Source organism: Ovis canadensis, chromosome 22 (genome assembly GCF_042477335.2).
Source record: "Ovis canadensis isolate MfBH-ARS-UI-01 breed Bighorn chromosome 22, ARS-UI_OviCan_v2, whole genome shotgun sequence".
NCBI lineage: Eukaryota > Metazoa > Chordata > Mammalia > Artiodactyla > Bovidae > Ovis > Ovis canadensis.
In genome coordinates this window covers 27,924,449-27,952,442 of record NC_091266.1, presented here as the reverse complement: position 1 = coordinate 27,952,442, position 27,994 = coordinate 27,924,449, and the positions used below count along the sequence as shown (strand labels likewise).

General features: G+C 40.1%; 1 protein-coding gene across 3 annotated transcripts; it reads right to left on the bottom strand.

The window, feature by feature from the left end:
• Nucleotides 1-27,878, bottom strand: RPP30 (ribonuclease P/MRP subunit p30). 3 transcript variants are annotated; one of them, XR_011252174.1, is made up of 11 exons: nucleotides 27,727-27,855; nucleotides 26,180-26,235; nucleotides 25,602-25,658; nucleotides 24,264-24,338; nucleotides 21,390-21,461; nucleotides 15,114-15,203; nucleotides 6,207-6,323; nucleotides 5,626-5,655; nucleotides 5,178-5,215; nucleotides 4,742-4,837; nucleotides 1-546 (listed from the first exon to the last, which is right to left on the bottom strand). XR_011252174.1 is itself a non-coding variant. In XM_069567712.1 (11 exons), exons 1-11 carry the CDS (start codon nucleotides 27,806-27,808, stop codon nucleotides 437-439), a joined length of 807 nt encoding a protein of 268 aa, XP_069423813.1. In that variant the 5' UTR covers nucleotides 27,809-27,878; the 3' UTR covers nucleotides 1-436. The 3 variants fall into 3 exon arrangements, 2 of the variants coding, with proteins under 2 accessions (XP_069423813.1, XP_069423814.1); XM_069567712.1 differs by having other exon boundaries at nucleotides 4,742-4,821; nucleotides 27,727-27,878; XM_069567713.1 differs by having other exon boundaries at nucleotides 4,742-4,821; nucleotides 6,207-6,319; nucleotides 15,110-15,203.
• Nucleotides 27,879-27,994: the final 116 nt, after the last annotated feature.

Here is a 27,994-nt window from a genome sequence, read left to right as displayed (position 1 = left end):
TCCCTTAGCAAAAGTTTTAATAGTCCTCAAAATAATCACTTTTTGAGCAGTAAATCTAAAAAATAATAAGCCACATATACCAAGTGACGCTGAAAAGCATGAACTTCAAAATGGACAAGAAACATTTTTAAAGAGTCTCTTATATTGGAAGATCTTACTCAAGTATACCTGCCAATCATCACTTAATGCAAAGGACGAGCAAACTAGTCTTTGTTTTTCTCCTAAAATATATCTAAACTCATTAAGGGGACAGGGTTTTTTTGTTTAGTTTTACTAGGTTTTGTTATTTTAATGGCTTGAATATAAGATTGTTTTTATAGGCTAGTGACATCTGGCTCCAAGTGAAAACAGTGAATCATATGGGGGCTCCGTTTCTGTTCAGAGTGGCTGATGCACTCTGAAAGGGCAGAGTGTCGACTGAGATGGAGGGTTCTTTTCAGCTCTCACACTTGGCTTTTTTGCAGGCTGGAAGAGAATCATCATCTGCTTCTGATGTCCGAGGTTTCTTCACCGTGGAAATAATTCCAAAAGCAGTTTTTCTAGTTTCTATAAATCAAACAAGGAAACCAAGGTGCTTAAAGTTAAGATATGATTTAAAGAGGTGGTGTAACAAGCATCACCATGTTACTGTGACTTACAGCGGGAGTGAATGATAAACCTGTATGAACTGCTGAGTGCTGATGCCATTTATTGCTATCACCTCTACCTGCCCCTAGCTTATACAAATATCAGTATATTAACATCCAGTTCATTCCAAAGGGACTACCCTCAAGGGTAAAATTACAGGGCAAGTTATCTCTAACGGCATCTCATGTAGGAGAAACCAAGTTTCAGAGGCTGGGGCAGCACACGCGTAAAGCATGGTAGAGACGGATGAGTGAGGACAGCAGGTACAACAGCCAGCCGTACTGATCCACGGCGGTGTGTGTGCTCACTTCATTTTCTGGCCAGACCATTCACTATCTGTGTCCCTTACTAGATCATGAGTGTCTGTCTGAAGAATCAACCATATTGTATGGCCAACATACAGCAATGCCTGGCTATTTAACAAATGTTTAAGAAATACTTGTTGAGTGAATAAAGAATAATACACATGGTTATTGACCTCTTTTATGTTGGTGACAATGGACAAAGAAGAATGGAAATTATCAGATGTTTAGGTCAGGCTGGCAGCAGAGTTCAACTTCAGTCTCGCTAACTTCTGCTAAAAATGTACTACAGGGCCAGGCGCTGTGTCACCTACAGAGGACTCTGAGATGCCTAAACAGTGCTCTTTCTACCCATACTGAAAGCACATCAGGGGCAAATGCAATAATATGATAGGAATGGAGATCCCACAAGAAGTAACCCTGCCTGGGTGCACCAGGAAGGTATCAGAAAAGAAGTAACACTATCACAAAAGAAGGGAAAGAAAGAGGAAAGTTTTCCTTTGCAAAGATATGGAGAGAGAGATAAGAAAATAATACTTAGGAGACAAGATGACTGGAGTAAAGGAGGGGTGTGAAAAAGCCAGCGGGGAACAAGGCTGGAGGGGCAGTTTGTGAAAGGTCACAGTGCCCTGGAGAGATTCAAACTTAGTCCTTTGGAAACGGGGAAGATGAGGGAGGAAGCGAGACCCTCTGGTGACAAGAGAGATAAAACCAAAGGGACTTGATAAATACAAATTTAATGAAGACTTATTTCATGTAATAGAAGTCAAGTCATTTCTAAAAAGTTAAATATTACCTTCTAATTTATCAAGATTAATTTACCAGTCTACTAAACTTCTCTTAGTTATTTAAAAGCATTTTAATTTATAAAAACAGGGACAAAACTTCTCTCAAGGTCATTACCATGCCAAGATAATCAGAGAACCTCAAAACAAACAAATTGACCAAAATCTGCATTTCACCAAGAAAAATGTTACACTTACAGATGTCTATTTTATCACTATGATTATGAGTAAAAGTCTAAAAATCAGCAGAATAAAAAATAAGAATTAAATTGTGAAAAGCAATTAACAAAAATGTTTGTAACAAAACAAAAAGGATTAGTTTCATAATTATTTTAGTTCCATGTCAGAAATATTCGTTTTTTAATCACATGAACATTTACTTCTTAATCTAAGCCAACAAGATTATAAACCACTGAAAAACAAGATTTTTATATAGTTACTAAAGTAGACCCTGAACCTCTTTTCTCTGTCTTGACCTTAAAATTGCCATTCACTGGTTGCTAGAACCCCACAGGACTCCTCTAACTTTGATTCCTTATAGCACGCCTTCCAGTGTGGACGGCCAGCTACTACTGTGTGTCTCAGCTCTCCTGTTTCTTAGGTGTCTGCTCCTGCACTGTTTTCAACAGTTGCTCTCATGATAGGGTTTTCACAGCCTCCAAGAATTAACCATCTTTTGGTAGTGCTTCTGTGCAATGGTGTCCTTAAATGGGGACTCAGGATGATGCAGGTGCCAGTTGGGTCTTACGAACACAGAGGATAACAGTGAGGCTTTGAATCCTCTTGCCTCAGAATCGAGTAATTCTTTTCATGTAAACGTAGGCTCTCACTGTTTCCACTGTTTCCCCATCTATTTGCCATGAAGTGATGGGACCAGATTACATGATCCTAGTTTTTTGAATGTTGAGTTTAAGCCAGCTTTTTCACTCTCTTCTTTCACTTTCATCAGGAAACAATGGAAACAGTCAGAGACTTTATTTTCTTGGGCTCCAAAATCACTGCAGATGGTGACTGCAGTCATGAAATTAAAAAGATGCTTGGAAGAAAAGCTATGACAAACCTAGACAGCATATTAAAAAGCAGAGACATTACTTTGCCAACAAAGATCTGTCTAGTAAAAGCTATGGTTTTCCAGTAGTCATGTATGGATGTGAGAGTTGGACCATAAAGAGTGCTGAGTACCGGAGAATTGATGCTTTTGAACTGTGGTGTTGGAGAGGACTCTTGAGAGTCCTTTGGACAGCAAGGAGATCAAACCAGTCAATCCTCAAGGAAATTAGCCCTCAATACTCGTTGGAAGGACTGATGCTGAAGCTGAAGCTCTAATAGTCCGACCACCTGATGCAAAGAACTGACTCTGGAAAAGATCCTGATGCCGGGAAAGATTGAAGGCAGGAGAAAGGGATGACAGAGGATGAGATGGTTGGATGGCATCACTGACTCAATGACATGAGTTTGAGTAAACTCTGGGAGTTGGTGATGGACAGGGAAGCCTGGCGTGCTGCTGTCCATGGGGTCACAAAGAGTTGGACACAACTGAGCGACTGAACTGAATTGAACCTTAGGCTGAATTAATAACCCTAGTATCCCACCACGCTACTGTCTCATTGACCGCAATGTCAACTAAAACCATGGTAATTACAATTTATCCTGTAGATGTGCTATTAATTCTACAGGGAAAATAAGCATAAACTAGGACTGTCTGGGGCACAACTGGAATGAATGGGAATGCTGTTAAAGTCCACGAGACTTCTTTTAGTTTAGCTTCCATAAAAGCCTAGCTTTAGATATAACTTAAGTTGAATAGCTGAGGTTCTTGAAGTCAAGAGTAGATCTTCATATTTTTCCCTATTAAATTTTTAAAATTAGTTTCCCTTCTTTGTCTTAGTCTGTTTTAGACCACTAATTGTTACCCAAAATCTTGATGGTACCTTACATCACTTTAGACAAAAATAATGGCAGAACCACCAGTTTGAACTATTTCCTAATTTCAGAAAATCTTGATAAAAGTTCTAATTTGGTCATTCCCAGAGCTTATATGGTGGGATTAGGGTATGTATGTAATGAAAGAATCTCAAACTAAAACTGCTGAAAACAAAAGCAAAATCATCTAATTCACGGTAAGTCAATACAGCAACCAGTTCTCCCAAGCAGAAATCAGATCATTAAAATCCAGACATAATATACAAGCCCTCAATAACTTAACTATTCTTTTGTTAAATAACCTAGTCTTTATGTAGCAACCAATTCTGAAGCTTAACACTCATGTAGATGGTATCAAGTAAACTGCTTCCTGACCATTACCACTAGTACTAAAAATTACAAAGAGAATGAAGATAAAAGCAGCAGATCAAAAGTACAAATTTTTTTTTCTTTTAAAAAGCCTCTTTTTCATTCTCCAAAGTCCTGGCATATCAAACACTTCTAGTTCAATTTTTATCATCTGATGAATAAAAAATTCAGTGCCTTCAAGTAGTGGAATTAAGGTAAGGAGGTAGATATATATATAAATGAAATGTGAGTAAAAGAACGTGGAGTCTACACATACTTGAACATGGAAACAAAAATGAGAAAAGAACCACAAGGTGTAATAAATGTGCAAAGCTGTGATCTGAGTTTGCTAGCTGGATCTTTAAAAATGCATTTGGTGCTTTTGTGTTCCTCATTAATGGCTTACACGTATTTTTCACTTCTCTCAATCAGTGATTTTCAGCAGGGAAAGCATGTCCCTCTAGAAGAAAGGGCAACTAGAGGCCTATCAAAATGTAGGCAGGGATACATATGAAGAGCTTGAAGAACGCATTCAACACTCAAGGCAAAGTATATTCATTCCACGAACTACAGAACATAAAGCTTGACGTGAAGGGCAAGAAAAGCATTGATGCACATGGCTAGTGGGTTCAGAAAAGATGACTTTAAAGGAACTCTGAGGGGTAGGATAATAAAAGTTGATATGGCTCAACTGTTTGACAGAAGTGACTGGCTCTTAACATGACCACAGTGATTCTGTTGGAAAAACGTGCTCACCTCCATGCAGAAGCACCGCTCGGCAGTTGGTGGACACTGCGGCCTTGGCATCGCTTTCAGACAGCCCAAACAGCAACCCTCTGGGGGTCGTTAAAGCTTTTAGCCAAGAGTCAGCGGAGGACACCAGACCAACAGAAACATAACCAACAATGCCAGCTGCCCTGGCCCCGAGAGAGACACTAATTCTACAGTTCTTAGCCCAAATGGAAAAAGCATTTGAGAAAAGACTCATTTAACTCTAAACTTGTACTCTTCCCCTTCGTTTCTACTTTACCCTTCATCCAGAAAACAAAAGGATAAAGCACTTTAAGCCAGATGTAATTTGTTTTTGAAGCTCTTAGTTGATAAACTTATAGTTTTAAAACTCTTGTTAAAGTTTAATAGACCAAATTCCCTAAAAGAAAATTCCAATGACTTCTTATTCAGAAAAGGATACAAGTTTGCCACATCGTATGGGCCTCTTATTTCTAAAGGCTAAAATAAAATGAACAAAAAATAGATATGAGAGAAGTTATTCATAACATTTCAATGACTTCATCTGCAGTAAATAGGATGCTTAAGTGTCTAAAAATAAGGAAGTCAACTGCATAAATTTAAGTCATTATAATTTTGATGGATTTCTTACATTTTTGAAAATATAAAAGACCCTTGAAAAGCATTTTATAGCAATATAAAGCAAAGACTATTTATATAAACAAAATTTGAAGCCCCAAAAGAATGGGGATAAATAGGGATAAAATTGCTCTTCACTAATTACAATGAGCAAATGAAGTTAAAAATGAAAACACAACCTTTTATTACATTACTATTTTAATTTCTACCCTAGAAATCTTTTAGTTTTAAAACTTGAAAAGTGAAAACAAAGTACTTAATGCCAGACTTACCCTTTCTGCAGCACTAGATATAATTACATTCTACAAAACAGAAAGTAATCAACATTAATCTTAGATAAATGTGGGAAAAAACTGAAGAGTCTTACAATACAAATAACCAGCAATCAAATTTTAACATAAACACCAACTTCTTCTTAAGATAAGGTACATAATTAAGGTGATGGATGAAAGACCTCATGTCAAACTAAAAGCAGCCTAAAATAAGAAACAGAACAGGCCTTCCCAACAGATCTTAGGAAAGATGAATCAGTTTAAAAAACTAGTTGAAAAGGGCATGTAACCTTAATTCAACTCAATAATGACAAATAATTGCTCTCCAGACTATTCTTTCACAGCAGGTAAATGGCCAATTCTTTACTGAAAGATAAAGGCTTTCAACACATCTTCCCCACTTCGTGTTATTTTTCCCTAGGGTATTTTTCTTTCTCTTAAAACCTGCAGAGCCTGTTGAAATGGGAGAATTTGTTCTTGGGCCTTGAGAACTTTTTGCTCTAAGGATCAGCTGGATAATCCCAGTATATTAATAATAAACAATCAGATTTGAAAAACACCCTAAAATTATGGAACCATACCTTTCCTTTGCAGACCTGCATCAAATTGAGGGCGTTGGAAATCGTGTACCTTCTCATCGTGGAGTCTTTGATAGCAGGGCTATAGAGAAGTTCAAAGCCCACTCCTCGGTCAACTGCCTTCATAGGAAACACAGCAAAGGAAACTGTCAAGGCTACCATACGCTGCCTTACTTTATTTTCACTGAGCTTCCCTCTCACCTCCTTCCTCACCCCGTCCCTCCTTGCCTAACTCCTGCATGTCCAGGTACAGCTTTGAAAAAAGGCATATTTGTGCCCGGATGGCAACATCCAAGGGAGAAAAAAAGATCTTTGGCTCTACTTGATCAACAGAGTTTATGTGAGCTGTGGGGAAGCTGACTTTCTATAAACAGGAGCCATCAAGAGGCCGAGGAGAGCAGTGTCCCAGTGGTGGGGCAGAAGGGCTAACTACTCCATGAACTATCAAAAGGAAATCGGAGACGTGTTCCCTACATGAAGGGCAGACTGTTTGCAAATGTAGTAGACCACCTAATTTGATCCAAGAATGAAGAAACAAAAAATGAAGAACTCAAAAACATCCTAAGAGCAGGAGTAGAAGACATCTAGGGGAAGCGATTCAGTACGCATATGCTGAAGGAAGAGACACAGACACCCACGAAGTGCTATGTGCCAGGCACCGTACAGAGAGAGTCGTATGCATTTATTCAGCACCCCCAATGCCTAGAAAGCACTATGGCAGCGATAGCTACTGTCCTGCTCTGATCTCCCCATTTTCTTTATTAACGGAGTCAGTAGCTTAAGCGGGGCTCATGAATGCCCAGCAAAAACAATGAAAGCAGCCTGCATCCCTGACAATACTGCCCAGCTTGGAAGCTTGGCCTTCTACATGAGAAAAAGAAACTTCCTTGTTTAAGGTGTTCTTAATAGGGTGGAATCCACAGGTAATACCTTATTTAAAATTTTAGATAGATGAAATACAGACTCATTATCTGAGCTCCTGCTTCCAAGCCGATTTTAATGCCAACTGCCTTAAGCTCATCAACTGAGAGTTCAGCCTGGAAGAGGTGGCAACTAAATCCACTACTACACTGTTCTGCTTCCCTGAAGGGTGATTTGCATCTTCATCCATTTACAAGAGGGGTTTCAAGCCAGCTGTGCAAGGGAATGGTGAGCAGAAGTTTACACGGTTCTTCTCTTCTAGAAACTTCCAGTTTAATGGGGGAGACCATCAAATAAGTACACAAAAGTTAAAAACTTCCACTGTGCTAAGTAATGTCAAGGAGAAGTCTAGGTGTAGGTGAGGAAGGACTTAATCAGTTGAACAGCAGAAGAGTGAAGGCTTGCACAAGGCAGGGTGGAGGCGGGCGGGGTATATGAGGAGGCTCTAGGGCGGGAGGGAGTGGCGGGCGTGTGGAGGTCAAAGGCTGGGGAGGAGAGAATGGGGAGCCCTGTGGTGGAAGTGGAGGCTAGAAGAGGATGGGAAGGGCCAGCAATGCAGGTCTTTAGAACAGAGACAGAATTAATCTTAGTAGCCAGATAGAACGTCTAAGGACTTTCTCATGGAGGTGATGATTGGAGCCGCAGTGGCCGCAGTGGGCTTTTGAAGGAACGAAGTAAGTAAAGCAGGCAAAGACCAGGAGGCAGATGGGTTGGGACCTGTCCAGTGACGACGGCTGGAGGTCTACTCCTGAGTGCAAAAAGTAATGCAAAAAATCTGTCTTCTGAACACAGACTTCTTTTCTTCCATCCCCTAATCTTCCCTTTCCTTTTCTTGCTGCCTTGAGGTGCCCAGATTTTATTTTAGCTTCCCTATATATCTGATCCTAGTTTAATTACATTTACACACTGTTTTCCACACTGCAACCTCCCCCTCTTTTTCAGACAGCTTCTTCCTGCCCCCAGTTCTTCGTCTTGTGTTGATTATATCTGGGAATGGTGTCTGTTATGCTATTCTTTGTGGCACAAAGATATACCCTATTCACCCTATCTAGCTTGGACATTTGGAAGCTGGTATCATGATACTTCTCAGTAACACAGAGCTGTTCTTTTATATAAAAAGCATTTAATATATTAATATTCTGAGGGAATAAATAGTAGCTTATGGAAAAAAGGTCATACGATAATGCTGTTCACTATGGATTATCCATCAAAAAAGAAACCAGGGTTAACTTGGCAAACTGAAATTCACAGACAAACCAAATCATGTCTTTCAACCATATTCTCAACTATCCTCCTGGCTATTTCTCTAACCAAAACTACTAATTAGCCAAAGAGGCTTACTTACATGTACTTCTTTTCCTCATCCCTCTAGCTGCTGAACTAAAACACAAGTCAGGAAGATGCAAAAGGGGAGAAATAAAAGATGCAGGTGACACAGAACTAGGTGACCAGGCCCCAGAGAATTTTTGCTACTTCCCCTGCCTCCCACCCCCTTGGGACCAGAGCAAAATAAAAACTTTTTTGGGCATGGAGAGGGTAAATGGACACAATTATCCACTTAATTATTTTTTTAAGAAAAAAGTTCTGATTCTGATCTTAGTACATTAATCAAATTCACTTTTAAAATGGAAAGAAAACTCAGAAACTGAAGATAATGTGCTACTGAAGGCTGTGAACACTTCTTTCATAACACTTTATTTAAAAATTTTAGATAGATGAAATACAGACTCATTACCTGTGTTCGCTTCCAAGACCATTTTAATGTAAATTGCCTTAAGCTCATCAACTGATTGTTCATAACAGCCTTTTCATAAAGAATGCCAGTGCCTGCTTGATTAGCTTTTGTTTGCATCTCTGACCAAAGGTTCTGGAATAAGCAGATATTTCTTTACTAATGAGAAATAAGTCATAACGATGCTACAAACCAAGAGCAGGTGTGTGACGTGTGAAAAGAGATAGTGGTGGTAAAATTCCAAGAACTAAAGCAAAGCTTAAGAGAAAGAAGAGAGAAAGAAAATAGGGGGTTGATTACTGGGACAATATACAGATTCCCTGTTTATTTCGTAAAAATTAGTTCTTTACTGAATTGCAAAGGAGGACACTCTTGGTGTATCATTCTTTGAAATAGGTAACTTGTTCAGATGATTCACATATCAAGTAACACAAGAAAGCACCAAAAAGTCTTAATTGTATCTCTGCTCCTGTTTGCCCCACCCCCATCTCCCAGAATCACACTTAGTAATTTCTTATGTCTTTTCCCAGAGTTTCTTCATACAAATATAAGCAAATATGAACAACATCTGTTTTCCTCTTTTTTACCCCAAAGATAGCCTACTACACTGTGGTTCTGACTTGAAGGGTTTTCCATGTCAGTTCCTAACTTCAGCGCTGCTTTAGAGCTGCAGTACTTCACTGCAGAGGTATGGCATGCTTAACCAAGCCTCTGATAGTTTGGCGTTGTTCCAATGTATCTGTAGAATAAATGCTAAGGTGGGATTGCTGGGTATTACAGGTTGAATTGTGTCTCTTATGAAGGTTATGTTGGGGTCCTAATAATCAGTATTTAGGACGCAACCTTATTTGGAAACAGGGTCACTACAGATGTAAATTAAAATGCAGTCTTACTGGACTAGGGCAGACGCCTAGGCCAGTACGACTGGTGTCCTTCAAGATGATGACCACGTGAAGACATAGAGACATGCTGTAAAGACAGAGGCAGAAATCAGAGCATGCAGCTGCAGGTCAGCAACCACCGAAGACTGCCAGCAAATCACAAAAAGCTAGAAGAGACAAAGCAGGATCCCCCTACTGGTCTCAGAGGGAGCATAACCCCATCATGTCTTGATTTCAGACTTCCAGTCTCCAGAACTGTGAGTTGATGCATTTCTGTTAGTTTAAGCCAACCCATTTGTGGTACTTTGTTATGGTAACCCCAAGCAACTAATACACTAGGTCAGAGGGGAAAGCATGTATAATTTTGATAGCTGTTGCCAAATTATCCCCTCCCTCATATGGATTGCTCCACTTACACAGTTAAAATCAAAGGATGAGAACCCTTGCTTTCCCACAGCCTTACAACCATGTATCGTCAAACTTCTGGGTTTGTGCCAAACAGATAGGTGATTTTTGATGTGAATTTCTCTTAGCATGATGGATTTAAACATCTTTTCATATGTTAACAGCCTATTTGTATTTCCTTTCCTGTGAAATGTCCTTTTCATGTTCTTAATCCATTTTTTTGGATTTAGCATCTCTTTTTTAAGCTTATCAACTTCTGTGTGCATGCTTAGTCGCTCAGTCATGTCTGACTCTTTGCAACCCCATGGACTGTTGCCCGTGAGGCTCCTCTGTTCATGGGGATTTTCCAGGCAAGAATACTAGAGTGGGTTGCCATGCCCTTCTCCAGGGGATCTTTCCAACCCAGGGATCGAACCCAGGTCTCCTGCATTGCAGGCGGATTCTTTACCGTCTGAGCCACTGGGGAAGCCCTATCAACTTCTGGGAGCTCTTTATATATTAAAGAGACTAGCATTTGTCTATGACGTAAGTGAAACCATCTCCACAGTCTGTCATTAGTCTTCCCACTCTGTCTCTGATGGGTGGTGTTGCTTTTTGCCACACATTACTGCCAAGTTTGCTGGCATTGCTCCAAGCACTGGATCCATAAAGTACTTAACACATTTAGGTTCACAGTATGTGTGATGAAAAATAAAGTTTATAGAGCAGTCACACCCAACTCAAGGATATATGGAAAGATTCCTGGAACAACCTCATTGCTTCAGGTACTACTTACTGGATTTCTTTCAGTGGGGACTAACTGGACCAAGAAGACAAATGGATTAGGGCTAGAGAAAATGCTGAAGGGAAAACTTCACAAAGAGAGCATAAAACATACAATCATTGAAAACAGCTCAAAAAACTTTTGGTTGTTGTTGAATGGCAAAACACTGTTTAAAAAAAAAAATCAAAATGAAGGTGAAGATAGGTGTTTTGCTTAAAGAAAATTCTTCTCAAAACCTGAATTCATAAAGATGTTTTAAAATATGAAATTACTCTGTGCTTAACAAAGAGCTCTGCTGTAATTTTAAATCACATTTCCCAAGAGGAAAAGGACAGCAGATTTAGAATCAAAGCTTGAGTACAAATCCCAAGTTAACCTTTGAGAGAGATATGTACCTGTTGTGAGATGCAAGCTACCTGAGTCTCAATTACATCACCTGCATAATGGAGAGAATTCACATCTACCCCACCTTAAAGCTGTGGGCTGAGAGCAAGTGTGAGAGAGTTTAAACCTTAAAATGCTATTAGAGGTCATTTGGTTATCCAAGAAAAGGAGCTGAATTCAACTTTCTTGAAACCCAACTATAACAAGATAAAATGATTCTATTAAAAGTTACTTAGACTTCAGAGGAGGTTTGTAGGAGATTCTAGAGGGAATTAACATAACTGAAATTATGGTGCCCTAAGCATGTGGTGAAGATACCAAGAGGGATGAAAGCTGCTAAAAATTACATATAAGGAATGCTTTGGTATGTCTTAGCTCCTGGGCCCTGCTTCATAATTGCAACCTTCTTTTACTTCTTTTTTTAAAGCTGTATTGAGGAATGATTGAAAAATATAATGTATATATTTGAAGTATAGAGTGTGATCCTTTGATATACATATACTCTACATCAGGCATCCCCAGGCCATGGACCAGCAGCAGTACATGGCCTGTTAGGAACCCGGTCACACAGCAGGAGATGAGCGGCGGGCGAAAGTGAAAACCATCTATCCCTTCCCCCAAGCCCCGAGTCCGTAGAAAAATTGTCTTCCAAGAAAACAGTTCTTGGTGCCAAAAAGGCTGGGGACCATTGCTCTACAGTGTAGAATGATTACCAAGATCAAGATAATTAACACAACCATCACCTGATGAAGTTAACTTTTTTTTTTTTTCCTGTGGTGAGACTGCTTAGGATCTTCTCTCGACTACTTTTAAGTTACAATACTGGACTATTACCTACGGTCGGCCATTCTGTGTTATTAGAGCCTCGGAATTAGTTCTTTTTCTAAGTGAAAATCTGTACCCTTTGACCTAAAATCCACACTTTCTGAGCTGATAATTCTCACATGCCTTATGGCCAAGAGGTCAAAACTAATAAATTAAGTATCTTACTGCTCCTTTTTTTTTTCCTCACCACTCCATTCAAACTAAGATCTGTATCCAATACTGTGATCCTTATAAACCAAGCCAACCACTAATCATGGTCAAAGACAAATTCATTCTAAGGGCCAAAAGAGCATGCAAGGACCAGGACTTAAGATTAAACTGTTCCCCACGTTCACTGCATCTTCTGTATTTTCATAGGGAATATATTTCCATACTTTAAGGATACAGTTCCAAATCCATAACAGGTGTAACTATCAGGTATAAATAATATACACACATCTATACAACTGCTCTTTATTTACCCTGTACAGCAAACTCACTAACTTTTATTGTATCACTATGCTTCCAGCTTTTAATTTTAGTTAATTTAACTTTTAATTCCAGTTTCTCTTAAATGAAAGAGGTGAATGAAATTAACAGGGACTCTTCTGCTTCCTGACCAATTCACACCGCAGCCTACTTATACACTAGACAAAGACTAAAAATAAGGCTGCACAGCCTTCCCTCCACTCCATCATCTAGTTTTTATTAAACAACATATGTAAAATGTTCACACCAGATTTTAAAAAAAAGCAGACACTGTGTTAAATACTGCATATCCCTCTCACTTGTCAAATTTTTACTTTTCAGAATTCTTACATTAAAAAATGTGGGAATGTGGCCAAAAATATCCGTCAAAAAATAGTACCTTCCCGAACTCACAGATGGAACTGGAAGGTGGGCTGTCCTGGTGCGTCTCCTCCTCATGCCCCAGTGCCCCACTCCTCTCACTGTGGAGGTTGCCTGCCGAGCCCTGACAACCAGCTAAGGGTTAATGGCTTGCGGGATTTGCTTGTGTTCCCCAAGTTGCACCCTGACAATATGAAATTAGATGTATACTCGTTCAGCTGAAAATTTTAGGGAGGACCTATTAAAGAGAAGGTATTAGGGTAATTAAGAAAAGACCATGACACGGTTGGTGCTTCCTAGAAGCTTATAAGCTGGGTTGCATAGTAGGGCATGTTCATAAGAAACCAACAGAAAGACATCCCCAAAACTGCCACTGGGTAGCTTAGCATTGTTGCGGGATGAGAAGAATTAAGTGCCGTGAACTGCTGTCCATTCCATGGACTCGGCCTTAGCATCACATGTCACTGTCTCCTCCCAACCAAGAACACAGTATTGTATGTGGGTTTACTCAGGCAAAGTCATCTAAAAAATGGCCTTCCTTGTTCATCAAGGTGAAGAGAAAAGTAAAGAAGTTGAAAGTTTAAGAGCAACTTATGGGGGGTGCCATTTACATGTAAACTGGAAGGGCAAACTGAAGCTGGTAAAAAGCCCTGGCAAACTTCTGGAGACAAAGCCTGCTCCCGCAGGGGAGCAACAACATGTGAGGCCAGTAAGACTGTCCTCACCTCCAGTACTCTGTTAGTTTGAGCTTTCAACATGGTAGCTGGGGCACATCGGAGGTCTCATCTAATGGAAATCAATCTGGTCTGTCCCAACCCTGGGTCTGAAGAGCTGTACAGCTTCTTCTTGCCTTCATTTGACCATGTTTGACAAGTGAGCTGTTAAAACAACATAGATCTCCAATTCTAAAATGTGAGGATTTAGGGCCTTGTTTTTAAAAGTGTTTACTCATTTATTTATAAGTACTGCCAAGAACGTGGGGAAACAATGATTTGAGCGTGTTGTTATATATATGTTCAGTAGTATTCTCATTATTAATCAGCAAAGAGCTGTTTAATAGTTTTCCCTTTAAATATATAACTTTAAAATTTTGAATACTTTTCAAAATATTACTCCTGAATGCTTTATAGTAGCATACATTCAGGGGTAGAACATAAGCCATCTTAAACTTTTTCTACACCAGATTCAATTTTTCCATACCATACAGATCAATTTTCTCCTCCTTACCGTCTCTGCCTATTCTCAGCATCAAGCCAACTCCTTAGCAGCAGAGAGGGAAACAAAAGATTCTCCAGAGACAAATGAATAGGGGAGTTACCTATCTTGAAAAAAAATCCATAAATTTTTAATTTCCCAATTCTGACAGGGTTGGGTATGTAATCTAGACTGTTAAACCTTTTTTTCTCCTTCAACAGCACTTTTTGAGAATGGGAAACAGCTTCAGAAGACTCTGTTCTAAAATAGCATCCTGACTCCTCCCAGCATCCGGTTGCCAATGCAAATAGTCGACAGCTGTGCCAACCTTAGAGCAATCTCACTGTCATGACAGAATAAGACTTATAAAAAGGTGTGACAGATGGAAGATACCGAGTGGAAGAAAATGAGAAATCATGTAGAAAGGTAACGAGAAGGATTCTACAGCAGAGGAAGGAGGACAACGCGGGGTCACCTTCTTTGGTTACTACAAAAGTAACGCTGGGTTCTTGTGTGAGCCAGCGCAGCTCAGTGCAGATTTTAACTGGGCACAGACTGTGCCTGCTGTGCCTTCCACTCCCTGCCCTCTCCTGTCCCCGCCACTCCCACTCCCCTCTCCAGTTTGCTGCTGCCATGAGAACCCTATTTTTTCCCTCCTCCTTTCTTGGCTTCTCTGTCTCCTTAATATGCAACATGAAGACTGTTAAGTGTCCATTATTATTAGCTATCTGCTTAGGAAATTTCCTTCACACAGTTGAGTTTCTAAGGCCTTTCAAACACACCTTGGTAATTTACTAGTTATTTTTTATATTAAGCTTTCTTTCAGCCTTTAGTCAGCTTGCACAATAAAATCCTTTAAGTTGTCTATTTATTACTAGCCTTTGATTTTCCCCCTCTAAAAACAGCAGTTTCCTCTGCCCCTTTCCCAGCATGTTAAGGCACATCTAGAGATTCACAGAACAAAGTGTGACACTTACCACATTAATAGGGGGTCTTTTGAAGTAAAATGGCAGCTTCTCTGTTACAGTTATGCAGACTAAATCCACATCTAAATGTGTACAAGCGACCTGTCAAGAAGAAAACACACGTAAAACCAAAAGCAAACTGGCACATTAAGAATGTGGCAGGGTCAAACACTGGAGAAGGCAATGGCATCCCACTCCAGTACTCTTGCCTGGAAAATCCCATGGATGGAGGAGCCTGGTAGGCTGCAGTCCATGGGGTCGCTAAGAGTCCGACACGACTGAGCGACTTCACTTTCACTTTTCACTTTCATGCATTGGAGAAGGAAATGGCAACCCACTCCAGTGTTCTTGCCTGGAGAATCCCAGGGATGGAGGAGCCCAGTGGGCTGCCGTCTATGGGGTTGCACAGAGTTGGACACAACTGAAGTGACTTAGCAGCAGCAGGGTCAAACATGATATAAAGAAATGTAAACAGATATGGCTCACTCAAAAGACACTGTAGGGTTCTGTGTTCAAATGCATCCATTCTTTTGCAAAACCAATGGTTAGCCATTCACATTTGGTTTGAATGGTTTAGCGGTAATCCAGCTGAAGCAGGGTGGTATGTCTACAGAACATCTCAACAGACATGGTCCAGAGACCCTCTAATCCGTGGTCAGCTACACAAGGAGAGGTTGCTAAGAGAGGCTCAGTTTCTGGAAGGTTACTTCAGACTGTTCCAGAAAAAGGAAACTGTTCTGATATCAAAAAAAAAAAAAAAAAAAAAGCTAAAAGGAATGTATGCATGGTCCACTTTCTCCAGAAATTATTTATTTTTGTGCCAGCAATTGTCCCACATCTTTAGGTCCAATCAATCTACTGAGTGGTCAAAGAAACACTTACATGGCACTACCAACAGCATTTTGTTCAAATGCTAATAGAAACAAAGCATCTCCACAAATGGTCAAAGGAGATCTGTTGTAAATCAAATGATTCTGAATGCATTTTTTTTCAACTGTTAATTTCTCTTTCCTTTCTTCTCATTCTTGCTATTACTGTTGACACACTGCATTTACTTCCAAAAGAAATCTGAAACTGCTTATAAAAAAATACATGCAAGACAAAATAAATGGATAAGGAAATGAGGATAAAAGGAAGAACAGGGAAGGAAAATAAAGCTGAGGAGTGGTTACTAGCTTAAAAGTGCAGGCCAGAAGCTGCACATTCGGCTCTCATTTTGCCATTATTTGATTTACAGAGACAAAAAGAATTGGCTCTTCCCTACTATGACAAAAAATAAGCCTCACTATCAATGCCGGTATAGTCAGGCTTGATGAACAAATTCAAGCTGCCAGGGTGGCTGTGCTGGCAATCTAACATCAGTGGCAACGACCAAGAGAAATGGGTCGAGAGGGGGTGACAATGCCCTGTAGGGTAGGCCCGACCTTCAGCAATCACAGGCCTGTCACATCTTATACTTTTTCTTCAGAGTCCCTGCTCCACTCATTGCTACCCCCACTTCAGGGTTCCAGGAAGCAGGGAGTGATCGGAGGCTGCCTGGCTTTAAGATAGTCACAGTAACTTCGTAAGCCTGGGAAGTAACACTGCTCTGGCAGACACTCAGCTCATAAAGGACCTGTCCCATCTCAACTGCTACAGATGTCTAACTCATAAAAGTCATTGAAAATTTGCTAAGAATGGATGAGAAAAGCTCTGAATAGCAGGTAAAACGAAAACAAATTCAGCTTGCCATTTTTACACTATCAGATTGGCAAAGATCGTAAAGTTTAGTAATATACAGGTGACTCAAGAACAAACAAACAGGGACTCACAGGGTTTTCAAAACCAGTCTTGAAAAGCGTTTCAGCAATAGGTATCAAGATTTTACACACACACGTCAGCACATTTCACCTATAGGAAGGTATCCCATAGAGACCACAAGTGTGTTCTATAGCTTTATACCCTACAAATGCTTCAGGATTATTAGTGAAAGAACATCTGCTGCAGTGCCAATCACAAAAGGTTAGACACAAGTAAACGTTCCTCAATTTTACTTAAACAAACAGGGTCGCTTTACACAATAGAACACGCTGACTCCTTCTATGCAGTGAGGTGCCGCTCAAATGGATATTATGGAACCACTGCCAAGACACACTGTCTGGTGAACAAAGCAAGGTGTCAGGAAGGAAGGCAGGAAAGAGGGAGAGGCGAATGAAGAAGGACTGGGTAAAAATACTTCTGAAAAGAAACCCAAGAACTTCTGGCTGTGGTTGCCTCTAAAGAAAAGGGACAAGGCGTTTTAAGTAGGAGGATGGTGTACTTTTCCGTGTATACCTCTTTGCACTCTTTGAATTTATTATTACAAGCACAAATTATTTTTCTTTTCAAAAAAGCTGATTCATTTCTTAAAAGCCTGTAAAACAATCTTCCCCAGCGTAAAGCTAAATTAGGTTACTTGATTATGTATTGCTCTTTTTTCCCCAGGGTTAATTTTAAAAAAAAAATCCCTTGTGTTGGTTTAAATACATGCATTATAATAAATTTTCAGTTACAAAGGACAGCTCTACTTGGCACCTTAGACTTAAAATGTCTCAAACCAAATTCTTTTGTTATTTAGCTATTAATCCAAATGTTCAACTGATACACTTAGGTAACTATAAACTAAGAGCTAATGTTCACAGTATAATGAAATACTTTCTAAATCATTAAAAATGATTTACATTATGTCCAAATACTTGTGATTAAGAATTTGATTATAGTGGTTTTGGCAGGTTGTATATGAATTCATATCAACTGTTCTTAACCTTCCTCTGGCCAAAGACTCCTATGAGGATTTAAGGAAGGTATTCCCCAAATGGTACATACACACATACACTTATCTTAGATTTTATGGAACAAGGAGAATAAGAGGGAGACGGTTCAGTCTCCCCCAAATCCTTCATGGATGTCAGACTGGTGTTTTATGCAAGGAAGAGCCAGGCTTGCCAGTGAAAAGAGATGCCCATAAATGGATCCTCCCAACCTAACCCATGTTTAAAAAAAACAACCCTCCCCTGAAGAATTTGCTTAAAATGGAGATTACCAGGCCCTACACCCAGCAATCAATTCAGTAAGCAGGGTCTAATCACCTGCATTTTAACAAATTTTCATGGCAAATCTGACACCAGTGCAGCCAGACCACACCTTCAAAGGAGCCTGCAAAGATCTGCCCTTTCAGTAGCCTCAGGTGTTAGTACAATAACGCTCTGCAAAGGGTAAGGGATGGATTTTGGAAGCAGGAAGAAAAGAGAACTTCAATTTTCACTTATTTTTAATTCCTTCTCTTAAAATATTTTGTTCAGTGTTTGTATATTATTTCATAAAGCACACTGATATAATGGAGCATGCAAATAATTTAAAAGAAAATAAACACATACATATTGGGGATGTAGGACCAGTATTTTTTCAAATTGATATAGTATACACTCAAAGTAGATTGGAGGCCCCTGACTAAACAGGCTGAATTCTCCTCATTCTGTCCAGTCCTAAATGGGAATAACAATGGGAAAGAATATGAAGAAAAATAAATATGTGTAACTGAATCATTATGCTTCACAGCATAACACAACAATCAACTATACTTCAATAAAAATTTTTTTAAAAATCCTAAATGGGAATAACTAACTCAGAAGCTCCTGAAACTTCTATGTAACTCTCTCTGCCATATTCCATAGCCACCCCCATCCCAAGAAGCCCTGGCCAATGGACTCAGCTTACAACCTTTCATCTTTGCCTTATCCCCTGGGGTAACTATGGAGAAAAAGGGTTTATCGATGAGATATGTTTCAGATACTCTTGAGTGGAACTAGTACGTTAATTCCCATGGAAACAATGCTATTTAAGGTGGTTAGATTTCATACTACTAATTGTTAACATGTGTTTAGGAATACTTTTTTTTTTTAATATTTTATTTTATTTTTTTTTAAATTTTAAAATCTTTAATTCTTACATGCGTTCCCAAACATGACCCCCCCTCCCACCTCCCTCCCCACAACATCTCTCTGGGTCATCCCCATGCACCAGCCCCAAACATGCTGCACCCTACGTCAGACATGGACTGGCGATTCAATTCTTACATGATAGTATACATGTTAGAATTCCCATTCTCCCAAATCATCCCATGATTCATTTCTGAGACCTTAGTTTTAGAATATCCTATCTACAGAGACACTTGCCTACATTTTAAATAATCAACTTAGTAAACAAAATCACTTAATAAAACATAACCTGTTAAGCAACAAATTGCTTGCATTTGACCCAATTTCAAGCTTTATTACTAAAAGAAAAATCTCTTTTCAAATAGATTTTTTATAGAAAACAAGGAGTGCCAACTTCAACTGAATCTTAAAGAATGGGTAAGATATGGAAAAATGTTCTGATTTTAAAAACTTTTTTCTACAGTCAATTCCAAACAAATACTCTGCCAATTATTTATAGCTTTTATCCATCTTCCAGAATATTTCTGACTCTTCCACCCACTATCATGTGTTCGTACTTCTGACCTAAAATTTGAGAATAATCTGAGGAAAACAGTAAGATAAATTCACTGTATCAAATTATAATGCATTCTAACACCACAGTCCTAGTTAACAAATCATTTAGCCTGAATTTCAATTTTCTCTTCTACAAAATGGGGATAATAATAAGCATCCATCCCAATTACCCCCTGGGCTCTTGTTTTCTCTAATCACGTAAATGGCTATGGAAATGTATGCTTTTCAAAATCAATTCAAAACACAAGAGTACAATAAAAAATTAGGTATACTACCAACTTTCAGTCTACATTTTAACCAAATTGTTAATATTTAATAAAAAATTGGGTTGCTGTTTAACAAATCTGGACATATTCATGTTTCTCTTAAAGGTTTCCACACTGAATCAGAATCCCACGTGGAACTTAAAAAAAACAGATACCACGCTCAACCCCAAACCTACCTCATCAGAATCTCCCATGGTGGAGATCTGAGCCTGCCTGATTTTAAAAGCTTTCACAGGGGTCTCTGATATCTAAGATCCATTCGATCCTACTTCCTTTTTTTCTGAAATGAAATTCTAGAGAATTACTATAACTGAGCATTTTAGGAAGGGAGTCGCCAAAAAAGGGGAATTCATTGCTAACTTGTGCTGTTTCCCTGCATTAATATAAACAATGAAAATTGTGAGTGTACCTCAAAAACTAAATTTATCACACACGAGTCCCCTTAGTCAACAGCTCCATCTACTGGAATAAACTTAGGGGAAATCTTATAATTTTAGAACAGACTACTTAAAAATCGATTATACTGTAAAATTAAAACATCAAAGACCAGCTCCATAATATCCCCTTGGTGGATACACTTTTGGTAGATGGCTATTTTCTTGAACCGAGACAAAGTCAACATTCCGAAATTTCTAAAAGCGGCTATATCTCACTTTACACAGTAAAACATATTCCTGAAAAACTATTATTACAGTTGATTTCTTTTTTCCTGTGATCACTAACAACTCCCAGTGTGTTCCATCTCAAGCTGACAAAATAAGCATATACATTAAACAACTTTGCCTCCTAAAAAGTCACAGAAATGGCCATTTGAAAAGGACAAAAGAAATTCATAAAGGTTCTCTTAAACAAAAAGGAATAGTACCAGCAGATAGTTGATTCTGAAGGGTATCTAGAAGGCCATGATCATGCTAGCATATGGACCACACCTCAGAGCACACAAAGGAGAAAGATCTTTTATGCCACAGCAGAATCTTGTGCCTTTCTTCTGTAACAGGCAGCAGCAATTAGCAAGAACAGACACTGAAGTGGTAAGGAATCCACTTGCTAATGCAGGAGACACAGGTTTGATCCCTGACATGGGAAGATCCCACATGCCACGGGGCAACGAAACCTGAGAGCCACAACTACTGAAGCTTTCTTGCCCTAGAGCTCCACAACAAGAGAAGCCACCTGAAAGAGCAGCCCATGCAATACAATGAAAAGCAGCCCCCTGCCCACAATTAGAGAAAAGTCTGCACAGCAAAGAAGACCCAGCACAGCTCTAAGTATAAAAACGAACAAAAAGAGGAAAACGATGGATTCTCTTAATATCAGCCCATCAAATATCTAGCAGAATGAACAAAACAAAATATGCCACCCAAATACACTCTTGGGCAGTTCCAGGACTCCACGTATAAATGAAAAATCCTCAGTGTTTCCAGATGAGATGAAACAGGTCATCTACAAAGGTACAACATCAGACTTCTTACGTAAAATAATGAGTACTATTTTCTTTCACTGTTACTTACATGAAAAAGTTTTTCTGTCTTTGGAAAAACTGCAACAATGTCATATAGCCGGACTCTTGAAGAAGTTGCTCTCTAGTAAAATGAAAAGAATGTTACCGTACAGTAACAACACAACAACAAATGCATATGGGATTCTGACTAGCGTCCTGGCTGCACTTCTATTTCAACTTGTAATACTTATGCCGCTGACATTTTTGTTTTGCTTTGTATGTTGACAGAAAAGACCTTCTCAGCATATAAGACTCTAGTTATCAACATCCATCTCCCCAATCATCTCTCCTTCCTTCCCACATTGTCATGCTTTACCTGTATATCAAACATTTTGTTTGAGACACAAAAATCAAATTAGACAGCTCCTGCTCTTATAAGCTAGCGGAGGAGCTTGCCAGAAACTTACTGAGCACCTGCTATGTGTAGGGCACGAGGGATACCAAATCATTTAAGGCATATATCTGCTTTCAGTGGAGCTTATCATTTTTTGGTGAGATGAGAAACACACATGACTGACTATGATGTGATTAGGTTCACAATGAGAATATGGTTAAATACAAATTAAACTGCTAGATGTGTAAGAAAATAACCAAGAGTCCTCTGACAGAAGGAGAGAGATTTATCAGTTAAAGTTTATAAAAGAAAGTCTCAAACTGATACTGTATGCGTATGCATGTGAAAAGGCTGAAAAAATACATATTCAAGTATACAGTCACTGAATGATGAGATAATATGTGCCATTTTTTCTTTCCCTTTGGCACCTTTAAAATTTTTTACCTCTTATTCTGTAAAAAGAAAAAGCATGATAAAAATTAAAGGAGGAAACAGAACGGTTGAAGAGATGCAGCAGGTACTGTGCTTGAGCAGCTAAGTGAACCCACTGGGCAGATGCATGCCAAGACAGGGAAGGTTCCAGGTCTCAGAAAAAGTCAGGATCCAGTACTCTCTTCCTCTGTCTGACACTCCCACTTGGAACAGGGACTGAAAGGGGCCACCAGGATGTCCATGGTAACAAGAGAAAAATCAGTCTGTGACCATAAAAAGTCAACTCTATGTCTCCCCAGGCTTAGAGAACCAGAATGCAGCCTGCAGCTATAAAAAACTCCCAAATTTGGTTTTTCATAATTTCTTTAGCAATGCTAATTGTTAGAAAGGAGGCCAGCCCTTCCTTGATCACTCCTTTTCTATGAGAGAGGAGGCCATCCCAGCTAATGATGAAACAGCTCAGGTTCTCAGAGATCTCACTTTCTCCCTCACTGACTCTTCACATCAGTACCGGCTACTTGCAAGTCTCCACTTAAGAAACAGAATCTAGACAGCAGGTTCTCACCAGCCTCCCAAGCCTTCTGTTCCTCCATGGAGTGAAGTTTCTTAAGCAAAGTTAGCAGCAGACACTGGCTATATTTTCTCATAGCCCAGTCACTTCCATGGAAATGGCTTTTTGTAAGGCAACCAATGACCACCATGTCATTAGGGAACCTGCCTGGCCAAGACATGTTTTAGCCCTTCTCCTGACTGAGTACTCAGGCACACTGATGCTGCTCACCCTTCTCATGCTCCTCATTGTCCACCTACTCCTCAGACGGCCCGTCTCAGTCTCCCATCCTGGCTCACCCTCTCCTCCACCACCGAATACAGCTATTCCTTAGGATGCTGTCCCAGACCTTCTCCTCCCACATTATACTTTGACCGGGGAGTCTCATCCATTCTCATGCGTACAATACTCTCTACAAGGCGACCACTTCCAAATGAGTATCTTGAACTGGGGTCCCTCTTCCGAGGGCCACGTCCTTTTTCCCAACTACTCATTTGACAAGCTCCACTTGAACTCCTGCGGCTTCCCTGGTGGCTCAGTTGGTAAACAGTCTGCCTGCAGTGCAGGAGACCTGGGTTTGATCCCTGGGTTGGAAAGATCCCCTGGAGAAGGAAATAGCAACCCACTTCAGTATTCTTGCGTGGAGAATTCCATGGACAGAGGAGCCTGGTGGGCTACAGTCCATGGGGTCACAAAGAGCTGGACACGATCGTGGCTGTCTTCTCACTGGAACTCTTACAATAACCTACTGTGTCTCACACATGATGATCTGACACCTATTTCTCTTTGTATGTTTCATCCCAGGAAATGGGACCATCTACCTATCTGGCTGCTCAGGCCAAAGCAGGGAGTCACCACCTTCGATCCAATCAACATCAAATCCTGTCAATCCTCCCCTCCCCTACCTTTATCCCCTTTGATCCATTCTCTATAATGCAAATCTCAAAACTGTACTCCCTTAGTTAAAACCTTCATAGGCTTCTCCTAATTGCTCACCCAGACCTACCCTTCTAACATCATCCTAGGTTAGACAGGTCATCAGGCTCAACTCAACTGGCATTTCATTTCCCACCATGCACCATGTTTTTTTGGGATTCAGGACCTTGCATAATTTATCCTGTCTGTGGGACTATCCTCTCCCTCTCTGGCACCAACAACATTCACTGATTCATATGGCCACAGTTTGAACATCAGCTTCCTCAGCTTGGCCTCCTGTTACACACTCCTAGAACATTCCTTATTTACTATCTCCCACTTTTTAAATGTTCTTCTCATTTTCCAAAGGACTATATCTGTATTATTCATAGCAACATCACCAGTACTCTATGTCTGGGTCATGTAAGTTCAATGAATACCAGTTGCTGGAAGACTCTTTAAATCTTTAATCCTTATACATGTGTCATGAATAGAAGAGACTATTATACCATGTGAATTCTGAGCTAAGGAGAGCAGTCAAGTGTCATACACTGGGGGCTGGGGAAGATCTAAGAATGAGGTGAGTTGAAAAGCAAGTGTTCAACATTAATCAATACAACTTACAAGACCAAGAGAGAAGAAAAGTAACTTACCAAAACATTACAGTGAGACGGATCCGAAACGATAATTGTTAGTCTAGTTAAAATTTTAATTGGTTTTGATTTTCCCTGTAATAAAAAAAGCACAAAATACAGATGACTGATTTTCCTCCTTAGCAGTGGAAAGTACTCATTAAAAAGTACTAACAATAAGGAATAGTGAAGATCAGTAAAGCCCTAGCCTTAACTCTCAAGGAATTTATAATAGAGGCATACTTTATTGTTTTGCTTTGTTGTGCTTCACTGATATTGTCTTTTTTTTTTTTAACAAACTAAAGATTGGTGGCAACCTTGTATTGAGCGAGTCTATTATAATGCGTCATTTTCCAACAGCATTTGCTCACTCACATCTCTGTGTCACATTTTCGTTATTCTCCCAACATTTCACATTTTTTCATTATTATCATATTTGTTATGGGGATCTGTGATTACTGATTTTGCCTAAGTCCTAATCACTAGCCTGCCAGGGAATTCCCTGATCTCTGATGATACTATTGTAATTTAGAGTCAAAAATCACACACATGTAAGACATTGAACTTGATCAGCTCTTGAAATAACAACAACGGATTGAGAATATTACACAAACTTTTAGTTAATAAAGCAGTTGCAGGGTATGAGAGGACTCACTCCAATTTTGAAAGAAGATTTACTGTGGGTAAAATACTATCAAACAGCATTGCATGCTACAGAGAAATTGTACTGAAAGTAAGCAAGTTCATGCAGCAAATTCATCAGTCTTATTTTAAGAAATTGCCACAGCCACCCCAGCCTTTAGCAACCACCACCCTGATCAGTCACCAGCCTTCAGCATCAATGTAAGACCCTCCACTGGCAAAAAGATCATAACTTACTGAAGACTTAGATAATGGTGAGCATTTTTAAGCAGTAAAATATTTAAAAATTCAGATAAACATTGTGTTTTTTTAGATATAATGCTGCTGCTGCTGCTACTAAGTCGCTTCAGTCGTGTCTGACTCTGTGCGATCCCACAGACGGCAGCCCACCAGGCTACCCCATCCCTGGGATTCTCCACGTTGCTGCACACTTAATCAACAAGGTAAGCATAAACTTAACATGAATCAGGAAACCAAAACATTCGTGACTTGCTTTAATGTGGTAGTTTGGAACCAGACCCACAGTTTCTCTGAGGTATACCTGAATAGCTAGAGAAAAAGAGACGTACATAATGTTTCATGGAAAAACTAAGTCTTCATGGAAAGGTAGGACTGGTAGACAAAGGAACGGGCAGTGCAGGTTAGAGAACCATACATATGACTGGGAACGCCTGAACTGGCTGAGTACGTATTATGTTTCTTAAACAAAGCACTTACCTGTACAATTGGCAAAGTTGTAAAGAGTTCAGAAACAGCTACTGGTTTTTCAATTTCCTACAACAAATAAAGAATAATTTTTCAGAAAGCTTATTTCTAGCATGCAGAAACACTAAATAAGCTGTGTGTATGTCCATGTAAAGACAGTTGAAGCCGAGTAGGAGCTGAGAACATCAATGGAAAGGAAGGGTGAACAACAGTTTTTTAGACTGAAACAATCTGTAAGGAACAATTGTTGGCCTAAGGAGAGATACACATATTTACTAGTATGTTCGGAAGGGAAATCAATCAGTAATGAGTCCATGACGGTAAAATAAAAAAGATGAACTATTGTGATTAAAGTTTAAACAACAACAATGCACTTTTTAAAAAGTTACTTATCAGATCGACTTTAAGAATCTTTACACCATACCCCAGCACTTCACAAAAAAGTTATCATTTGTACAGATATGTATCAGCTCAACTATTAACATATAAAATAATGCACAAAGAGTGCTCATCTGTAGCTTCCACATTACTGATACACACAAAATAATTATAAATGCTGGTTATTATTAATGTCAGAAATCCTATTTTACCTGTTTCTTTTCCTTAAATTCAACAACATGATTGATGGCAACAACTGAATAGCCCACTGAAAAGAAAAATTGAACATTCTTGTCAAATACAACAACCTCTTTTACACATAAGCTCATACCAATTCATGTCAAGACTACAAGGCAGAAGAATGGTTATGAGTATGGATTCTGGAGTCAGATTTGCCTGTTCTCAAACCTAAACATTACCACTTAAAAGTTACTTAACCTTAAGTTTCAGGTTGTTCATCTGCCAAATGGTGATGATATCAGGATTCATCTCATACAACTGTCATGAGAATTAAATGAGATAACACATGCTGGATGTTTTAGAACAGTGCCTAGCATAGACACAGGGCTTTGTTTGACTTTGGTGATGTATTATCAGCATGATAACAAAGACCTTTATCTTTGCCTATCTTCTTTCAACCATTATTCTTTTTCGTGTCCCTATGTTCATTTTCATCTCATCAAATTTATACTTTTTTCACTATCAACTTCATTCTTACTTTTCCGTTGTTTTTTTCTTTTGCTTTTTACCCTTTCTACTTCTTCAGAGACCCTTTTGCTAAGGTGAAACAGGATGACCACTAATTCACACCAATGTCCACGTTCTCCTTTGAGCTACCCACCAAGAGACTGAGAACTCTCTGAAGCCAAGGCCTGGCTTTATCAGCCTCAACACAGCACTGCTCTGGGCATGTGGACTTCAAAAATATGTTTAAATCATGACTCCAATCTTTAAGCTATTTAAACAGCAACGGTGACGACAGGATATTAATATTAAAAGATAACGCATATTATGGTCAAAATAGTGGTCTCCCCCCTCGAGTTTGTCCAAGGTCCTTTTCTTCCTCTCTCAAATATTTACTGAGCATCCATTACTTAACAGACCCTGAAGAAACCTCTTCTATTTTGAAACCCTTCTACGCCCACTTAGCAGTTGTGATTCACTTCAATAATTAAGATAAGGTCTTAACCTCTCTCGGCTTTTGTTTCCCCTGGGTTCAAACAGGAGTAACATTCTAGCCATTCTGCTCTCCTCCCACCCTCCTAGTAAGTCCTCCGCCCCCACTTACTCTCCGTGTAAATAACATTCCGACACTCGGAACCACATGTCCCCATTCTCAGGGCCCCCACAGGACTCCCCCTCTCTGCATCAGTTTCCCGCATTTGACAGCATCAGGACAATGTCAAGAGACTTAGGAAGGGGCGATATGAAAGGCACTGGTGTAGGCGTATACTTGGGAGCCCCGTCTTCTTCCATCCATCAGCTGTGGGGCCCATGCAGATCCCCCGCCATGTCAGGGCCTCAGTTTCCTCAATTCGCAAGACAGAAGGAGCTGGACTGGGTAACATCTCCCCAGGGCTTTCGAGTTTCCCGCGCCTCGGGTCAGAGTAACACCGCAGGGGCATCAGTTTCTAAGGACACGCCGGAGGCCCCAGGACACCAGAACTAGGCCCGCCGGGTCCCTCCAGAGCATGGCTCGACAGCCTAGGGACAGCGAGACAGCGCAGGCACGGCGGCCCGCGCAGCCCGGGAGACTCACGGTGAGCAGCGTTCTCCACGAGCCCGCGCAGCGCCTTCAGGTCGGAACCCGCCCGCAGGTCCAAGTCGGCAAACGCCGCCATGCTGAAGCCACGTGAGCCCCGGCGCCGGCGCGGCCTCTGGGCCCCGCCTCCCCGGGCATGCCGGGAACTGCAGTTCACCGGCTCGGCCAGCCCCGCCCTCCCGCAGTCTGCGGGTCTCCGCCTCCTTTCTTGCCTTCAAGTACCAGCAGAAGTTAGCACGCGGAGATTAGCAGCCTCGCTTCAGCC

Coding starts and splice junctions, on each gene's coding strand:
- RPP30 (XM_069567712.1), bottom strand. CDS start 27,808: ATGGCGGCGTTTGCCGACTTGGACCTGCGGGCGGGTTCCGACCTGAAG. Junction 26,236..27,726: donor CGTGGAGAACGCTGCTCACC/GTGAGTCTCCCG, acceptor TTTTCTTTTCAG/TGGGCTATTCAGTTGTTGCC. Junction 24,339..25,601: donor CAACTTTGCCAATTGTACAG/GTAAGTGCTTTG, acceptor TTTTTATTACAG/GGAAAATCAAAACCAATTAA.